Here is an 18,134-nt window from a genome sequence, read left to right as displayed (position 1 = left end):
CAGGTGGAGGGCCTCAAGAAGGGAATTTTTAAACAACATTTTTGACACCACAAAAGCCAGTTAAGGCTGGGGTGGGTGAACACTGGTCATGGGGGGGCGGCGGTCGGAGGGGGTGTAGAAGGTGACCTTGGAGTCCACTCCCTGTGGCTGCCTCCTTACCTTTGTGTGAAGCTTTGCAAACTGCTTATCATCAATAAGGTTCTGGGCATAAACTCGTCGCTTGTATCGAAACTGCTCAGGTAAAGACAAGGCAGAAAAAGGCATCCGCCTGGGCTGAGTGAGTGAAAGTATGCACAGAACCGAGTCCTGCCCACTTCTGTGCGGCTAGGGCCCCACGCTGCTCGCCACCACCACCACCACCACCCCCCGTCACAAAACCCCTGCCGGCCAGCCACACGAAGCCATGCACACTACCATGGACACCACCAACACAGAGGTCAGGCGTGATGTACGCCCAGCTGTCCGCCTGCAGTGCCCTTTCTGTCTCATTCCCATCCCCGGGATTCCCTGGAAACCTCAGTCCTCTTCCAAGACCAGGTTCCAGGCTGACCTTCCGAGACATCCCGTCTCTGGGAAGAACTGTCCCTACTTGCCGGGGCCACCACGGAGGCCAAGCCGGCTCTGAGCTCTGCCACCGTAATTCTTGGCTTCAGTGCTCATTGCACTTGCCACCCCCACCTCCAAACCGTGGGTCTGGGTCCCCTTGCTCACAGGGCGCTCAACAGCCTTTACACCGTGGACGGGTGAGCAAACGAGGAAGCTTAGGTCGCCCTTCGGACAACTTCACGGGCGGGGAGGAGGAGACGCTGACACCGACATGCACACAGACCACGGCTGGCTTACTCCACACAGCGCTCCGGGCACTCACGCCTGCTCACACCCCATCGCACGTGCCGCTGACCGCACGCACGGCACGCGGCTCACACCTCACGCGCCAGACACACAACTCAACCCCCCCGCCCGCCGCTTCCACACTAACTCGCCGCGTCCGTGCCCCTCGCTGCCGCGCCCTCCGCCGCTCCCGTCCCGGAGCTCGGAGCTCTCAGCCCGCCCCCTGCCGCGCCCCCGGCCGCCGCTCACCTCCAGGTAGGGCAGGGGCGTGTCCAGGTTGGGCGGGTATTCCTGCAGGAGCCGCTCCTCGTCCAGGAACTTGCCCGCGCGGCCCCGGGAGGGCGGCTGAAAGAGCCCGTAGTTGAGCGCGTCCTGGAGGCTGTGGTTGAGGGCGCAGAGCACGCGCTGCTTGGCTGCCCACACCGGCGCGGCCGGGTCCAGGCGCAGGCACTTCTGCGGCGGAGCGGGAGCGTGAGCGCCGATCGGCCCCGCGCGGCGCTGAGTACTGAGTCCCCGGGCCCCGCGCGCCCAGGCCGCGGACCCCGAGCCTCCGCGCCCCGCCGGCTAGGCCTCGCCCCGAGGGCGGTGCTTCCCCGGGCCCCGCCCCCGCCCTGGAGGTGGGGAGGGTCCCGGCGGAGGTGGTGGGGGAGGGGTGAGTAGCGGCGGGCCTGGGGTCTCCAGCACAGGGCTCCGAGAGCGCGGATGGGGGGCTGGGAGAGGAGGGCGGGGGTGCCGCCGGGATCCGGGCGGCGAGGCTCACCGTCTGCTGAAGGTCCGGGATGCCGACGCGCACGATCACGGCGCTGGCCCCGGGGCCGTCCATCCCCGCGCCCCGGCCGTGGCCGCTCGCGGCCGGGAGCTGGGCGCCCCGGGGCTCCTCGCGGCGCCCCGGCCCCCCCTGCCCCCCCACCGGAGCCCCGTCGGCCGCGCTGCGCGGGAGGGGGCCGGGGGGGGCCGGGGCCGGCACGGGGGACAGCGGCGCCGAGGGCTCCGCAGGGGCGGCGGCGGCGGCGGCGGCGGCGGCGCGGCTCAGCTGCATCGGCCCCGGCTCCGCTCGGCGCCTGCCTTCCCCGGGGGCGGGGGCGGCGGGGGGAGGGGGCCTGAGCGGCGAGGAAAGCGGGGGTGGCAAGGGGGCTGCGCCGGAGGCGGGGGCCGGGAGGGCTCAGAGCCAGCCGAGGGCGAGGGGGACTTTGCGGGGTCCCGGGGTGAGGGGTGAGGGGTGGGGTTGGTGCGAAGGGCGAGGGCCGCGCAGCAAGGCGGGGGCCTAGGGGCTGCGCCGGGGGTGTGGGGAGTCCTAGGCCTCAGTGTGGGGAGAGTAGCTGAGCAGCGAGGGCCGCGCCGCCGTTCGGCTGCGGAAGAGCATCTGTGGCCCACAGGGGAAGATGCGGCGAGGAGGGGGTCTTGGACCTGGCGTGGGGGCCGCCTTGGGCACAGGGACCAGAGGCAGGGCAGGAAGGGGAGAGAAAAACAGGAAAATTAATTTCCGGGGGTGGCAGCTTCTCTACCACCCTACCGACCTCCCCTCCCCACCCCACTCAAGCCCCGGAGGAGATAACAGAGACCAACACTGCCCCAGTCCTGGGGTGGGACGGTGGGGACCTCGGAAACCTGGAGGGGCCGGGACTTCTCCCACAGCCAGAACCAATTAACCTCACAACTTAACCCTTAGGACCACGCCGAACAGTGTGCCGCGCGGCTCCCGGCTCCCCCACCCCTGGCCGAGGCTGGGGAGTTCACTCCGGACTCTGAGGCCCGCCTCTTCTGCCCTCCTCCTCAGGTCCCCTGGTCCGCCTAGCTCCAACGCCTGTCACGCCCTCCCAGTCACCTTAGCGACGACAAGATGGGGGCGCGACCTGAGAGGAAGGGCTTAGGGGAGGGGGCGCCACTAGCCTCCACCTGCAACCGGGAAGTGAATTTTAGTTTCACGCGTTGTCGTGGCAACGCGGGAGGGGGTGATGAGTAGGCGGAGGAGAGGGGAGCGCAGTAAAGAAACTAGCTCAGGCGCCACCGCCCCACTGGAGCTGGCCAGGTCCCACCAACACTCATCAGCCTCACAGAACTACCCCAGTGCTGGGAAACCCTGTGCCCCCAAGGTCCCTAAAAGCGAAGAGCGGCCCCTTGACGTCGAAATAGCCCTGATTTCCCGAGAAACAGCTTCTGACTCCCCCAGCGTGCCTGACTCCTCCCCAGAAACAGGCCCTGACCCCCGCAGCCGCTCACCCTGGCCGACCTTCACAGAACACCCCAGCACGAGGACACCTTCGGGTCCCTGGCAGAAGACAGCCCAGCCTCACCTACGTTCTCCAAGAGCAGCCCTGGGTCCCCTGAGCCTCCCGGGAATAAACTTGAATGAACCTCCCCCCCCCCACACACACAGAAAGCCTCCCTACCCCTCCCCATGACAACCTGGAAGCAGCCTTACCCCACACGGACCAGCGCTTGACACCCCCTCCAAGAACAGCCTCCTCCCCACAGAGCCCCGCGATACCCACCCCTCCCCCCCCAACAGCCTCTGGTCACCCCAGAGCGCGGCCCTCTTCCCCAGGACCAGCCCTGACCCCTGAGGGAAACCGGGCTCTCTCCCTGCCCAGCCGGCCCCCCTTCAGGAAAAATCTCTGCCTCCCAGGATTTCACTGACCCCGCAGAGCCGAGTTTCCAGCGCTGTCTGTGGTCTGGGCCCGCTTTCTTCCCGAGCCTGGGTGGACCCTGCCTGCCTAGAAATGTGGCCCCAGGATGTCCAGGCTCTTCCCAAGGCCACTGGCCTGGCCTGAGTGGGGGAGCTGAGGGTCCCCAGGGGCTGGAGCAGGATGGGAGGGGTAGGGGAAGGGGGGAGCAGGCTGTCGGAAGCCCACTTATCTGCAGGAAGCACCTTGGGAAGCACGTGGCCCAGCCCTGGAGAGAGGAAGCTAGTGCTTCCCGGCCCCCCTCCTGTCTCCACTGTCTTCCTGCCCCTGTTCTCCCCTCCCTGAGTCACCCAGAGCTGCCCCCCCCCACCCCGTGTCCCTCATGCCTCCCACTGTGGCAGCTGCAAGGCCGGCCGTGCTCACCGGAGTCCCCGATTCGTGGTGGGACTGAAGGAGGAGGCTCACAACCAGCTGCAGAGCAGCCCCAGGCCTCCGTGCTCTCCCTGCAAACCTACCCTTGACCTGGAGAGCCAGGCGCCCACGTGGCCACCCATCCTGGACCTCACGGAGGCCCCCTCGGCCTCCCCAGCAACCCACTGGCCTCGGTGAGTCCAGCACGATGAATGCCAAGCTTTCAGGAGAAAACCTCACAACCTTGCTGATGGCCACATTCCTGTTCTCCAGGCTCAGGCGGGCCTGCACTGCCAGGGCTGTTTCCACAGAGCACCTGGCGCAAAGGACGGGTACATAATGAACGAATGCCAAACCGGCACCACTCCTCTGGACCCACCACCACCCTGGCAAATGGCAAAAGTTCCAATACCCAGAAGCACCTTACCCACACAATGTCCTCCTGTCCCTGCAACATGGTAGGTTTACAGAGGAGGAAGCCCAGGGACAAGCTATTTTGTGGAGAATAAAAGACCCCCAGGCTCTTCACCACCTCCCAGCCTCACCCCGCTGCTCTCCTGTCTCTGTCCTTGAAGGTGAGGATTCCCCAGACTCCATGGCCCCTCTGCATCTCCACTCCTTCCATCAGGGCTAAGGTTCCAGAATGACCCATGGTTCTCCCATCCCCACTTCTTCCCACCACACACGTTCAGACGCCTGGGGCCTGTGGGAGCTCACGTGGGCAAAGCGTCCAGAACAGTGCCTGGCACAGGATCAAACCCATCCGTGGGTTAACCCCTGCACACATAGGCCGTCTGACACCCTTGGTGCCCCACACTCTCAAAGTCTTAAGCCCCCCCCCACAGCGTGGGTGGTCCACCCCCAACTCCTGGCCCTTCCTGGTGAGGCCGTTCGTGACCCCTCCCTCACCATGCCATCCCTCCCTCCTTTTACATTCCTGGGGCCACTTCCTCACCCAAACCCTAACCCTTCCCTCCCTCTCACCCCTCGGCCTGGCCGCACAATCCGCCTCTCGCTGAAAACCCCACAGGCCTGCGTTCTCTCCGATCTCCCCTCACCCCTGGTTTCCTTGACAACTGGGGGCGGGGGGGGGGGCAGATGAGCGTCCTGCTGTCCGCTGCTCCCCTGGCTGCCCTCGGGCTTCTCTCCCAGTCTATGCTCCACTCTGATCTCTCCTCCGCAGCGCCCTAGTGCCCACCTGCCTGTAATTCACTTACTTGTTGCTCACTGTTTAGGATCTGTCTTCCCCACCCCCCACCCCCCAGAATGGAGGCTCCCTGTGGAGAGGGAGCTTTGCCTGTTTGGTTCACTGCTGTGTCCAAGGCCCTGGTGCTCAGTCGATGCTCAGCGTGTGTTTGCTGAACCTTCATCTACAGACTGTTCACGCCCAACTTTCTTCAGAGCAGACCCTCTCCAACCTCCAGAGCAGATTGTAGGGGCAGAATACCCGAGTGTTCAGTTGACTGTCCGGATCTGGTGTACTTTTGTGGGTAGGGTTTTGGGGGTTTGTTTGTTTGTTGTTGTTGTTGTTTGGCTTCTAGTTATTTAACATCTATCAGTATATTTCGATTCTGTTTCATCCTGAGTCTGATTTGTTAAGTTTTATCTCTCTAGGAATGCAAATCCATTTCTAAAGAATCAACTTTTCATTCTGTTAATCATCTCTATTTCTATTTTGTTTATTTCTTTCTACTGTTTTGGTTGTTGTTAAGATTCGTTTTCTTATTTCTTCAGCTGGGTACTCAACTCAATTTTTAGTCTTTCTCTTCTCTGACAATGAGTATATAAGGTTATAAATTTCCAAGTGTGACTTTAGTTATGTCCAGTAAGTCTTGATAAGTAGCATTTTTAATTTCATCTTGTTGATTTTCTAATATCAATTATATTGTTTGCTTTAGGAATTGCTGAAAAATGTGCTTACTTAAATTTTCAAATGTAAACTAGGTTTTCTTTGGAGGGAGGACTAACCCTTAGCTACTGATTTCTTTTTTTATTGTGTTGTGGTCAGAAGGTGATCTGCATAATGCAGATGTATATATATATCTCCATTATATCAAGCTTGTTAATTGTATTATTCAAATATCCTATGGCCTTTCTAATGTTCTGTTTGCTTGATTTATAAGTTACTAAAAGAAGTGGGATAAAATCTCACTCTAGCAGTCTCACCATGAAATTTTGCCAATTTGGGATTTATATGTCTTTCCAGACTTTGTTTTTAATGCTAACAGGTTTAGGATTATTATAGCTTCCTGATAAATTATTCCTCTTATTACTATATAGTACCCTTCTTTATCCCTATGCTTTTTGCCTTAATTTTTTTTTTTTCAATAATTAGCCTAGGCACGGCACTTTTCTGTGAGTATTGACCTCATATGCCTTTTCCCCTCATTTTCCTTTTATCCTTTCTACATCTTACATTCCTAGGTGTGCTTGTGGTAAATAGTATGTGTGGCCAGATTTTTATGAAAACCAATCTTACAATTTTCAACTTTTGACGGTGCTTTATTGTGATTATTGATTACTGATATGTTTTCATATTTTTTTACCATCTTATTTTGTGTTGTCGGTTGGTTTTTTGTTTTTGTCTTTCCTCTGTGCTGCTTTTTTCTCCCTTTGGGCCCTCCGTTTGATTGATCACATTATCTTTATTCCTTTTTCCCTCAACTCCCATTGTTTTGGAAGTCCAGCATTCTCCTTCTTTCATTTTCATAAACACACTTAAATTTTCAGCATGTGGGATTAACAAAGCCTGAAGTTAATTACTGTCTCCACCCACCTCGGGAACTAGGGGGAGTTTAAGATGCTTTAGCTGCAGGTATTTGTCCACATCGTCCTCACTCCAGTGAGTCTTAAGGCTGCTTCAGGAGTCACATGCCAACCCGCTCTTTACTCACTTTCCTTCTGGCTTGAATTTTCTTCTTCCTGAAAGTAGTGACAAATTTCAGTCTTTGAAATGTCTTATTTCACCCTCATTTTGAGTGATAATTTAGCCACTGTAGAATTCTAAATTGACAAATTATTTTTTTCTCAATACTTGGAAGATTTTTCTCTCTGTGTGCTGTATTCTGAGTAATTTTCCCAATTCTGACTTCCATCTCACTGATTCTGTTTGATTTTAATCTGCTGTTAATCCCATCCATAGGGTTGTTGTTGGTTTTTTCCCCATAGACTTTTAAATTTCAATGACCGTAGGTTCTATTTCTGTAAGCCCTGTTTCGTACATTATCAAATCTGCTTGCTCTTTCTTTATATTGGCTTTTTCTTTTTTATTTAATGCAATTTTTATTTAATGCAATTTTTAGATTTCTTTTGTCTTTAATTATTTTAAAAACATTTATTTTAAAATTCTAGTCAGTAGTTCCCTTATGTGAAATTTTTGGTGGTCTAATCCTGTTTGCGGTGTCCACCGACCCACTCACTGTAGGGGGACTGTAGGTTCTTTCTGTGACAGTTTTGTGACTTGGGGTTACGAACTCAGCTGGGCCTGTATTTATGTGGAAATCCTGGGCAGCCTAGATGTGTCCCTCAGAGGAGTACGACTAGCCCAGGACTTGTTTTATGTTAATTTCTTGGCTTGGTGGTCCTGGGGACTGCAAAGAGTAATACAGTTCAGACTCCAACGTTGTCGGGGACAGGCAGTGGTTACAACTTCATAGGGAGACTTCTCCACAGCGAGATCACCACAAAGCTTTATGAAAATTGCTTAAATAAAAGAGAAATATATAATAAGAGTTACGAAAATAGATTACTCACCGGGTTTTTGAGCACTGCGTGCCATCCTCAGTGTATGACATGTATTTACTCATTCAGTCATCACAAAATCACTGAGCAAACCCATTACTGTCCTCACGTAGCAGATGAGGAAACAAAGCAAACCAGAAGTAACTTAACTTGTCCAGAATCACATGTGGCGCATCAGTGGAGAAACCAGGATTTGAAACACATCAGTGGGAATGTGACCCAAGCAGGACCAGTGAGAATCCTGCCCTGGGGTCTTACGCTTGCAACTAAGGGAAGAAACCCTTTTTCTACTCTTGGAATTCACAGGAGAGATGTAGCTCGGCAACTGCTAGTGACCGAGATTCCAGCCTTGGGAAGAAAGCAACGCTGCATGGAATATAGATACAGGAGACGAGGACGGTCCTGAAGGAGCTTGAGCCCCCAGACTCAGTCCCTGAAATCTGCTTTTCTTGCCTTTGCTTTCAAGAGCCAAGGGTCCCTAGAAGGGGCTTTCCCTTCTAGGCTGAAAATCCATGGAAAAGAGAGGCTGAAGGGCTGGCCCTAGGGCAAGGGCCTCGACTGGGATCCCAGCTCAGCCACGAGATACCCCAGTGGCCTGAGAAAGCCTCCTTGCTTCCCTATGTCTCCCTGTGAGCTCTGGTACATTGGGTACAATGGTAAGAATTACTTCATTCCCTCCCTCATTCAGGCCACATACCAAAAACCTGCCTTTGGGCTGACAAGGTGGCTCCTTTCCCCCTGGGCTGTTGTGCAGGTTAGATGAGGTCCATGGATGTGACATGCTCACCATGTGCCTGGTACACAGTGAACACATTTTTGGTATAATCATAAAGCTAGTTCAGATTTGGTTTCTGTCATCTCAACCAAAGGAGTGCATTCTAATGCACATTCTTCATGTATAGTGGCAAAACTTAGAGGCGTGAGAAGGGACGGCTGATCTTTGTTGTAAGTTCTTAGAAAGAGCATTAGACTTAAAATATTATTTTAACAGTGAAATAAAGAGTGAGAAATATATGCCTAGTTAATTTTACACTTAGGATTCTACTTACCCTTTGGTTCAAGACTGTGAGGTTTTTGGGGTTTTTTTTTGCAGTATGTAGCCCTCTCACTGTCGTGGCCTCTCCCGTTGCGGAGCGCAGGCTCCGGACGCGCAGGCTCCGCGGCCATGGCTCACGGGCCCAGCTGCTCCGCGGCATGTGGGATCCTCCCGGACCAGGGCATGAACCCGTGTCCCCTGCAGGGGGGACAGCGCAGTCAACCACTACGCCACCAGGGAAGCCCCAAGACTGTGAGTTTTGCCTACATGTTTACCTCTTCTTCCCAAAGGTCACTGACAATTTAAGAACTATGTGAGGTTTTTTTTTTTAATTATTATGGTAAATAATACATAACAAAATTTACCATCTTAACCACTTTTAAGTGTATAATACAGTAGCGTTAAAAGGAACAATATATCTTTTAAAATAATAAGTCCATCCTAGTGTTAAAAGACAGGCACATGGATTGTGAATAAAATCTGTGAAGATATGATACGGACAGATCAGAAGATGGAAAAGCCAACAAAAGCTGAAGAGTCGGCTGCACAGCCCTAATGTCACAGCAACTTCTGGGGATGGGACCAGCTGGGCACAGTGGGACCATGCTGGAGTGGGGTGGGGTCAGCTGACTCCAGCTGCAGGGCACAGAACTGCTCCCTGAGTATAGTCGGCGGGGGACTGGAGAGACCCCTGGGCCAGAAGAGAAGTGGGGCTGTTATTGCAGGGAGGGAGGGGCTTACCTTTTTATGAAAGGTAATTCCTAGCCCCTCCTTCTCAACTTTCTGAATGACAGGGGATCCCCAGCCTACTTTCTGCCAGGGTCCCCTTGCACTCACACGTCCCCACCCACCATCTTGAAGGGAAGCCCTCCTAGGGATAAATCCCACTCAGTTCATTCTTTTTGTTCTGAGCAGCATTCCATTTTATGAAAATACCGCGTTGATATGCATATTTGGGTTGATTCTAGTTTGGGACAGTTATGAATAAAACTGCTGTGAATATTTTTGCTAACTTTTAAAGAAACTGGCAAGCAGTTTTCCAGAATGATAGTATCATTTTACATTCCAGCTCTTCCCATCTCCTCCACATCCTTGCTAACACTTGGTATTTCCTGTCTTTTTAATTTTTAGCCATTCTAATGGATGTATAGTGGTATCTCCTTGTGTGATTAAATTTGCATTTCTCTGATGGCTAATGATATTGAGCCTCTTTTCATATGCTTATTAGCCATTCACATGTCTTTTGTGAAGTGTCTATTCAAGTCCACTGACCATTTTTTTTTAAATGTGTAGTTTACCTAATTGAAATTTTGAAGCTCTTTATATATTGTGGGAACAAATTTTTTTGTAAGATACGTGTATTGCAAAAGTTCTCTAATTTTGTAGCTTCCTTTCACTTTCATAGTAGTTTCCTTCAAAGAACAGAAGTTTTTTATTATTATAGAGTGAGCTTATCTTTTTTCTTCTATCATTTATATTCTGTATCCTATCCAAGAAATTTTTGCCTCCTGCAAGATCATAAAATTTTCTCCTGTGTTTTCAATGAGAAGTTGTAGTTTTAACTTTTCATTTAGTTCTATGATTAATTTCAAGTTAATTTTTATTTGTGGTGTCAAGAAAAGGTTGATGTTTGTATTTTCCCTTTTGGGGTGTCCAGTTGTTTCATTCCATTTTTTAATTATTTTAAAATATTTTTATTTACATTGTTTTGCAACCATCACCACTATGTCCAGAACTTTTTCATCATGCCATATGGAAACTCTGTGCCCATTAAGTAGTAACACTCCATTCCCCTCCCCCGGCCCCTGTAACCACTTTTCTACTTTCTGTCTCCACCACTATTTTAGGGACCTCTCAACACCATTTTTGAAGACTTTCCTTTCCCACTGAATTGCCTTTGCACTTTCTTTACTTTTCCTTTAATCTATATTTATAATTTTATTTATTTATTTATTTATTTATTTATTTTTTGGCTGCGTTGTGTCTTCATTGCTACGCGCAGGCTTTCTCTAGTTGTGGTGAGCGGGGGCTACTCTTGGTAGTGGTGCGTGGGCTTCTCACTGTGGTGGCTTCCCATGTTGCGGAGCACGGGCTCTAGGAGTGCGGGCTTCAGTAGTTGTGGCATGCGGGTTCAGTATTTGTGGCTCACAGGCTCTAGAGGGCAGGCTCAGTAGTTGTGGTGCACGGACTTAGTTGCTCTGCAGCATATGGGATCTTCCTGGACCAGGGCTCGAACCTGTATCCCCTGCATTGGCAGGCGGATTCTTAACCACTGTGCCACCAGGGAAGCCCTAACCTATATTTATACACTTTCTCCAATACCACACTTATCTTAATTTCTATAACTCTATACTAAGTCTTGAAATCAGATAGTGTAAGTCCTACAACTTCATTCTTTTTTAATTTTGTTGGCTATTCTAGGTCATTTTCATTTCTATGTTTTAGAAGTTTTAGAATCAGCTTGTCAATTTCTACAAAAATTAAAACCCACCTGGGAATTTAATTGGGTATTGCGTTGAGTCTATAAATATATTTAGAGAAAATGAACATCTTAACAATATTGAATCTTCTAATGTTTGAACATGGTATGTCCCCCATTTATTTTGTTTTCCTCAGGTATCTCAGCAAGGCTTAGTAGTTTTCAGGGTTGCATTCTTAAACATTTTGTTAAATTTGCTCCTAAGAATTTCGTTATTTCACGTTATTACAAATGAAATTTTTAAATTTCATGCTATAATTGTTTGTTGCTAGTATATAAAAATACAACTGATTTTTGTAGGTAAATTTTGTAGCTTATAACCTTGTTAAATTCACTTCATTTTATAGTATTTTTGTAGATTCCTTAGGATTTTCTACATAAATCGTCAGCAAATAGCAAAATACTTCCTTATTTTGAATGTTTATGCCTTTCATTTATTTTTCTTGCCTTGTTGCAATGACCACCAGTACAGTGTCATACAGAAGTGATAAGAGCAAGCATTCTTGCTTTTCTCTCAATCATCAGTAGAAAATGTTTGCTATTTCACCATGAAGTATGTTATCTGAAGGTTTTTTTATAGATACCCTTTATCAGATTTAGAAAATTACCTTGTATTCCTTGTCTGTAGAGAGTTTTTCATTATGAACAGATAGCTGACCCACTTAAGGAACATTTTGATACCTTACCCAATAACTGCGTACATCCTATTGGCCAGAACTGGGTCTGGCTGCAAGTGAGGCTAGAAAATGTTCTTTCTTAAGTGAGCACATTACTGCCTCCTAGAAAACCAGGGCTCTGTTAATAAGGAAGAAGTCATGATGGATATCAGAATAGGCAACTAGCAAGATGCCACTGTGGGTATACAATTCTAGATTAACAGTTATTGACATGCCACATTTTAAACTTACTATTCTATTGTCATCTTGTTGCCATTAAAATAAATACTGTTTTGAATTGTTATTCTTTCCGTAGGTAATTTGTTCTCTCTGGCTACTTTTCAGACCCTGTTGTCTTTAATATTATTCAATTTCAATATGATGTGCCTAGGTGTTCTTTTAGTTTTATTTATCCAGTTTGCGATTTGTTGTGATTCCTGAATCTGAGGAGTTATGTCTTTCATCAAATCTGAAAATTCTCTGCTATTATCTTTTTTAATATTGTACCTCCTCAGTATCTTCTTTTAAAAATATGTTAGACCTCATGTATGAACGTTGAAAACATTATGTGAAGGGAAATAAGCCATTCACAAAGGGCAAACATTATATGACTCTACTGATCTGAGGTTCCTAGAACAGGCAAATTCATAGAGACAGAAAGCAGAATAGAGGTTACCAGGGGCTGGGGAAAGGAGAGAATAGATAGTATTGTTAATGGGGACAGAGTTTCTCTTTGAGATAATGAACAAGTTCTGGAAATGAATAGTGGTGATGGTTCTACAACATTGTGAATATATTTTGTTAAATTATAAATTGTGAAAATTTTTAAAAGATTGAAATTTTTAATATATATTAGACCTTCTCACTGTAACTTCTATAAAATGGTCTCATCTCCCAGTCTAACTATTTTGCATTCAGTCTACCATCTTCTAGTTCAATAATTCTCAGCTGTGTCTAGGCTGCTACTAACCTGCCCATTGAAATTTCAATTATTATATTTTTCATTTCTAAAGTTATATTTCGTTTGTTTTAAAATCTATCAGATTCTTTCTTTTCCTTTATCCTTTTTTTCTGATGCTTTCTAACAGTTTCTCATTCCTTGTTCAGGTTTTCAACAGCATCTTTTATCTCTGAGGCCATTTTTAGCATCCTTACATGTTTTGTGATTTTTAGATTGTGATCTCATGTTTGGTCAATCCAAACTGTGGTAAGCTGGAGGGATTGAACTCCTCCAGAGGTGATTTGCATTTGCTCCTGCTAGGTGCCTCAATGCTGCCAACATATAACCACTTCAACTCAATTCTAAACCACCCAGGTAGGGAATTCCCTTATGGTCCAGTGGTTAGGACTCCACACTTCCGCTGCTGGGGGCGCAAGTTCGATTCCTGGTCGGGGGACTAAGATCCTGCAAGCTGTGCAGTGTGACCAAAAAAAACCCATCCAGTATATATTTAAAACCCACACCCATTTGAAGGTAAAAGTCTGTACTTATGAATTCTGAAGGGAGATTTGATTTCTGTCTTGTGGTGAGTTTGTCATAAATTTTCTCATTTCTCTTTCCTGGAAAGGAGATTTTTTTCCTAGCCTTTGTAACCTTTTACTGAAATTACGAGTCTTTAATAATCCTGACTTTATGTGAGTATCAAAATACCAACTTCTTATATTGCATGGGCCCACATCCCTTTCTCTTGCCTTCTATGCAGCCATTAAAACCCAGAGCTTTAAGTTCCTGGTATTGAGAATGTCCCTGATATCACACTTGCTTACCCTGTTGCTTTTAGTTTCTACTTACTATATTTTACTCAGCATTTTCAAGTGTTTTACAATAGAGGGGTTTTAGGTTATGTTGTTGGAAATCTGTTTTTCTTATTCAGCCACAGCAGTCAGCACATAGAAGTGTTTAATGATTGTTTGCTGGTCAGATATTAAATGAATCAATAAATGAACAGAAAGACATCCTGCATTTTATTTTACTTTTTAAAATAAATTTATTTATTTTTGGCTGCATTGGGTCTTCGTTGCTGCACGCAGGCCTTCTCTAGTTGTGGCGAGAGGGGGCTACTCTTTGTTGCAGTGTGCGGGCTTCTCATTGCGGTGGCTTCTCTTGTTGTGGAGCACAGGCTCTAGGCGCACAGGCTTCAGTAGTTGCAGCACGCGGGCTCAGTAGTTGTGGCTTGCAGGCTCTAGAGCGCAGGCTCAGTAGTTGTGGCGCACGGGCTTAGTTGCTCTGCGGCATGTGGGATCTTCCTGGACCAGGGCTCGAACCCATGTCCCCTGCACTGGCAGGCAGATTCTTAACCACTGCGCCACCAGGGAAGTCCAACATCCTGCATTTTAAAATGTTTATTACCCACACACAACAAAGTATGAGGGTAAAGCACTAGGAATACAGCAGTGATCAAATGGGTCCCTCCTGGTCAACCACATCCTCTCATTCACTGAGAACTTCAGCACCCTGATGACAGGTTGTCTGCTCACTCCAAGTTCTGACATCCTCCATGTCTCTCCAAGTGATCCCTCACACCATGGCCTCCCAGTTCCTCCACCTCTCATCTCACTGACTGTAAAAGCTAGGGTTTAGGTGTAGATTATAGACCCACGTACGGCTAGTTTGAGCAGAAAGGTATTTAATACATGGAATTAGTGTCTACAAAGTCATTGGAAGTACTGAAAGTAGCACTTACCCTGAGCTGCTAGAAATATACTCTCCCCCAACAATACCACAGAACTAGTCCCCTGGGGATTTGTTCTTTTTTGCCACAGTCAGCAAACTGAGGTGTCAGAAAACTGATATTCCAACTGCTGGCTCCAACAGACCACACCTCGGAGTCTGTATTTCCCAGCCCCTTTCGCATCTAGGTAAGGCCATGTCACAGAGTTCTGGAATTGGTTTGGGTAGAAATGATGTGTGCCACTCCTAGGCCTAACCCATAAATACCTCCTGCTTATCCTGCATGCTTTCTGTTCGCTCTTCCGCTGGCTGAATGTAGGCGTCTAGGATGACCTTAAATCCACATGTCACAAATGGCAGCACTTCCTTCAGCACGGGTCCCTAAATGCCTATATGGAGCAGAGACTCACCCACCCCCATTCCTGCCTATGTCGCAAACTGGACTTCCTGTGAGCAAGAAATAAATGTCTATTGTATTGAGTCACTGAGACTTGGGGGTTTACCTGTTAAAGTAGCTGGTGTTTCCTCAACTGCTATAGGAGACTCCATTGAGCTTTCCACCTTCAGAGTCCTTGTCTAGATCAGCAGGTAGTGTTGCGCTGGCCAGCTGCTCAACATATCTGTTTGAATAATATGCTTGAGAACCAGGGAGATTAATACAAAATAAATTCATGTAACCACTGTATCCATTGTGGGATAGACAGTGGCCTCAAATGCATGACTTGTCTGACTTCCAAAGCCCAGCTCTCATCAGTGGACTGTGGGGGCATCAGAATGTCCAAGAAGTGGGGCTTCCCTGGTGGCACAGTGGTTGAGAGTCCGCCTGCCGATGCAGGGGACACGGGTTCGTGCCCCGGTCCGGGAAGATCCCACATGCCGCGGAGCGGCTGGGCCCGTGAGCCATGGCCGCTGAGCCTGCGCGTCCGGAGCCTGTGCTCCGCAACGGGAGAGGCCACAACAGTGAGAGGCCCGCGTACCGCAAAAAAAGAATGTCCAAGAAGTGGCATTCGCTCAGAGCCAGTGCCCAACAACCCCTCCGAGCCTGAGGTGTCCCTTCGCCTAGTGCATGGCCATCCTGGCCAAAGGCCATACCTCCCTGCAGCGGAGGCCAGGAAAAAGACTTAGTACAGCCTTGGGTGTTTCTGCCAGGTCTTTCCCTCTGGCAGAGGGCTCCAGGCCTGTGAGTGACTCATGTCCAGGAACTGGAAGAGGAGCTGCGCCGTGAGTCACGTCTGGGCCGTGTTCCCGAGACCCAGGGTCTTTCCACCGCCAGCCCCGCCTCCACTAGTGCTGACCCCTGCTTTTGTCCTGGAGGGTAACTCCACTGGCCAGGGAGCCAAAAATCTGAGGCCACGCCATTCTGCCTGACTATGATGGTGACAATACCTGCCTGGCCATGTGGCCTCTGCCACCCTAGCATCTTTTCATCCATTTCATTTGTGTCCCACCGTGGCCAGCTCCCCAGAGCCTTGCAAGGGTGTGGCTGCTTCCCTTCCTTACTCCAAGGTCCACCTCAATGTCTCAGTGAGAGCATCTTCCAGGCCCTCACAGAGGACAGTTAGAGGACAACGGAGCAGGTCAAGCACAATACACTCCTGTCCCTCTCTGTCTTTGGATGCCTTTTTCTGTATTAAACCAAAGAGTTTCCAGCATCTTGGCTTCATTCACATGGGCTGTCATGAGCCCTGGTTTTAACCACAGCACAAACAGTCAACACCATCCGAGCCCCTCAGATCCAGAACCTGTGCTCAGTCAGTCCCGCCTGACTTAGGATCATTTTACTCCAATATCCAGGGGACAGGAATGATGGTTGCTGAGGGCAAAGTGGACGGAGCAGACCCAAAGGAGGAGGTGGAGGCCTGCACAGATGGTCTTCGGTGTCCTGGGTCCCCCCACATCCGCCAGTCCCGAGAACCACTGCAGAAGCCCTTCAGGTGGGCCAAGTGTTCTCCGTGAAGCGGCTGGCCCACCCCACTCACCCCAGGCAGGCCCAGGAAATGGGAGGCCCTCCCTTGCCCTAGGTGCCGAAAGAGCAGGCACGCACCACTCACAGGGCCCCTCTCCTAACTGTGGGTGTTAGTTCCAAATTAGCAATGCCCAAAGCCACTTCCGCAGCCTGGCAGGATGCCTCGCACCGGGGCTCTGTCCCAAGCTGACCCTCTTGCCGGCTCCCGCAGCAAAGCCAAGAAAGGCTCACATCTCCAAAAGACTCTGGCGCCCGCAGAGCGCGGCTTTGAACAAACACAGCTGGCAGCACATGCGCCCTCCCCCCACCCAGAGGTCAGGGCTGGGCTGGCTCTGCTGTCCCGTGTGCACACACCAGAACAGCCTTCAGAGACTGCAGGGGAAAGTGCCAGTCATTTGCATAACATCACAACCACAGGCCGGCTCTTCCAGAGAATCAGGGCAGGCCCTCCGCTGCCTGGGGTGGTTCCCAGCTTGCAGCGGAGAGGGAAGAAAGTGCTTTTGGTTGATTCCTTTTAAACTCCGATTCACAGCACCAACCAGCTGTGATAGTTCCAATTACAAGTTCAAAGATTTCTGGGCCACGGAAAAACTTTCTGTCCTGGCCACCCACCCCATACTGCTCCCACGCACCGGCCCAGAAACCACACTGGAATGTGACACCAAGGGGGTGGCTCACCGGAGCCCCTTCCGTTCCCCACGAGGCCAGCAGCAGCCGCAAGCCCAGCCGTGTCTCTGGGAGTCGCTACCCTTCCAATTTTCTCCCCCACGCTGCCTCTCATCTTGAGCTTTCATCTTTCACCAGCAAAATACCAGCTCCCCAGCCAGGGCTGCAGTGGAAACTGTGTCTTGGCCCCCACCCCAGTGACCAGAGGCCTTTCAGGGGCCCTGTCCACTCTCCCACTGGCTCCAGGGTCAGTAACCACGGGAAGCCCTCCCCAACCAGCAGCCCGCATCCTGCTCTTCCTGAGGTCCGACCTTGTGGGGGACCCTGAAGCCTGAGAGCTGCCCTGGGGAGGGCTGGGGGTGGGCGACGAATGTCCCAGGGGAGCTGCTGTGGGGAGGAGCTCTGGGGGAGTTACGTGGGGTCTTCAGCTGCACTAAGATACCCACCTAACCACCCCCTGGGGCGTTCTCTTACTTTGAAACAGCTAAACAAACTGCGGACCAAAAAGGTGAAGCCATTCGTCCGAAGCTGTGCAGTGATGGAGCCAGGACCGTCATCTCCGCTTTCGATGGGCCCTTCCCATTGGTGTAACCCGGACGCAGAGCAAACCCCATATGCCCCTCTACACAGCACACACACGCCCCACCACGAACACCGCACATCACACACAGACACACCCTGACGCACAACAGACACACACATGAACGGAGGGGAAAGGGTTGGGAAGAAATTTTTATCTCCTGTTTCAAGAAAAACACCAAAAGTAGTGTTGAAGGAAAAGCCAGCAGCCCGCGGGCTCCACGGTTTTTGTTTCGATTCGCTCGTTCCACACTCTCCGGGTTCAGGCCCCTTAAGGAACACACCGCGCGCCGAGCGCGAACGCCGGCAACCCGCTTGCGAGCACCTCCCCCGCCGCCCCGCACCTGGCGCCAACTGCCTCGGGGCGCAAACCGGGTCGGAGCGCGCGCGCACGACCGCGCCGCCCCCCGCCCAGGCCGCCCCCCGCCGCAGGATCGCGACCCCGCCCCAACCCCGGTCAGAGAAGGCCTCGCC

General features: G+C 50.6%; 1 protein-coding gene and 1 long non-coding RNA gene across 3 annotated transcripts in view; both read right to left on the bottom strand.

The window, feature by feature from the left end:
• SHANK3 (SH3 and multiple ankyrin repeat domains 3) overlaps positions 1 to 3,614 on the bottom strand; it is a 50,841-nt gene extending 47,227 nt beyond the window's left edge. Inside the window, exons 1-4 of one of the 2 annotated variants that reach the window (XM_089921557.1) lie at positions 3,470 to 3,614; positions 1,592 to 2,254; positions 1,081 to 1,284; positions 160 to 231 (exon numbers count right to left, since the gene is read on the bottom strand). In XM_089921557.1, the coding sequence (XP_089777683.1) occupies positions 160 to 231; positions 1,081 to 1,284; positions 1,592 to 1,870 (555 nt within the window). In that variant the 5' untranslated portion in view covers positions 1,871 to 2,254; positions 3,470 to 3,614. Of the gene's footprint in view, positions 1 to 159; positions 232 to 1,080; positions 1,285 to 1,591; positions 3,315 to 3,469 lie in introns of those variants that run through there. The other variant, XM_022596494.3, reaches the window with a different exon arrangement.
• A 10,108-nt stretch (positions 3,615 to 13,722) lies between these two features.
• LOC111186456 (uncharacterized) lies at positions 13,723 to 17,979 on the bottom strand. The gene is made up of 3 exons (XR_002647852.3): positions 17,556 to 17,979; positions 14,953 to 15,069; positions 13,723 to 14,105 (listed from the first exon to the last, which is right to left on the bottom strand). It is a non-coding gene; the product is annotated as an uncharacterized LOC111186456 (long non-coding RNA).
• Between the last annotated feature and the right edge of the window lie 155 nt (positions 17,980 to 18,134).

Source organism: Delphinapterus leucas, chromosome 11 (assembly GCF_059928025.1).
Source record: "Delphinapterus leucas isolate spDelLeu-1000000601 "Yukka" chromosome 11, BTC_Dleu_Yukka2, whole genome shotgun sequence".
Lineage (NCBI taxonomy): Eukaryota > Metazoa > Chordata > Mammalia > Artiodactyla > Monodontidae > Delphinapterus > Delphinapterus leucas.
This window is presented reverse-complemented; position numbering and strand designations above follow the sequence as displayed.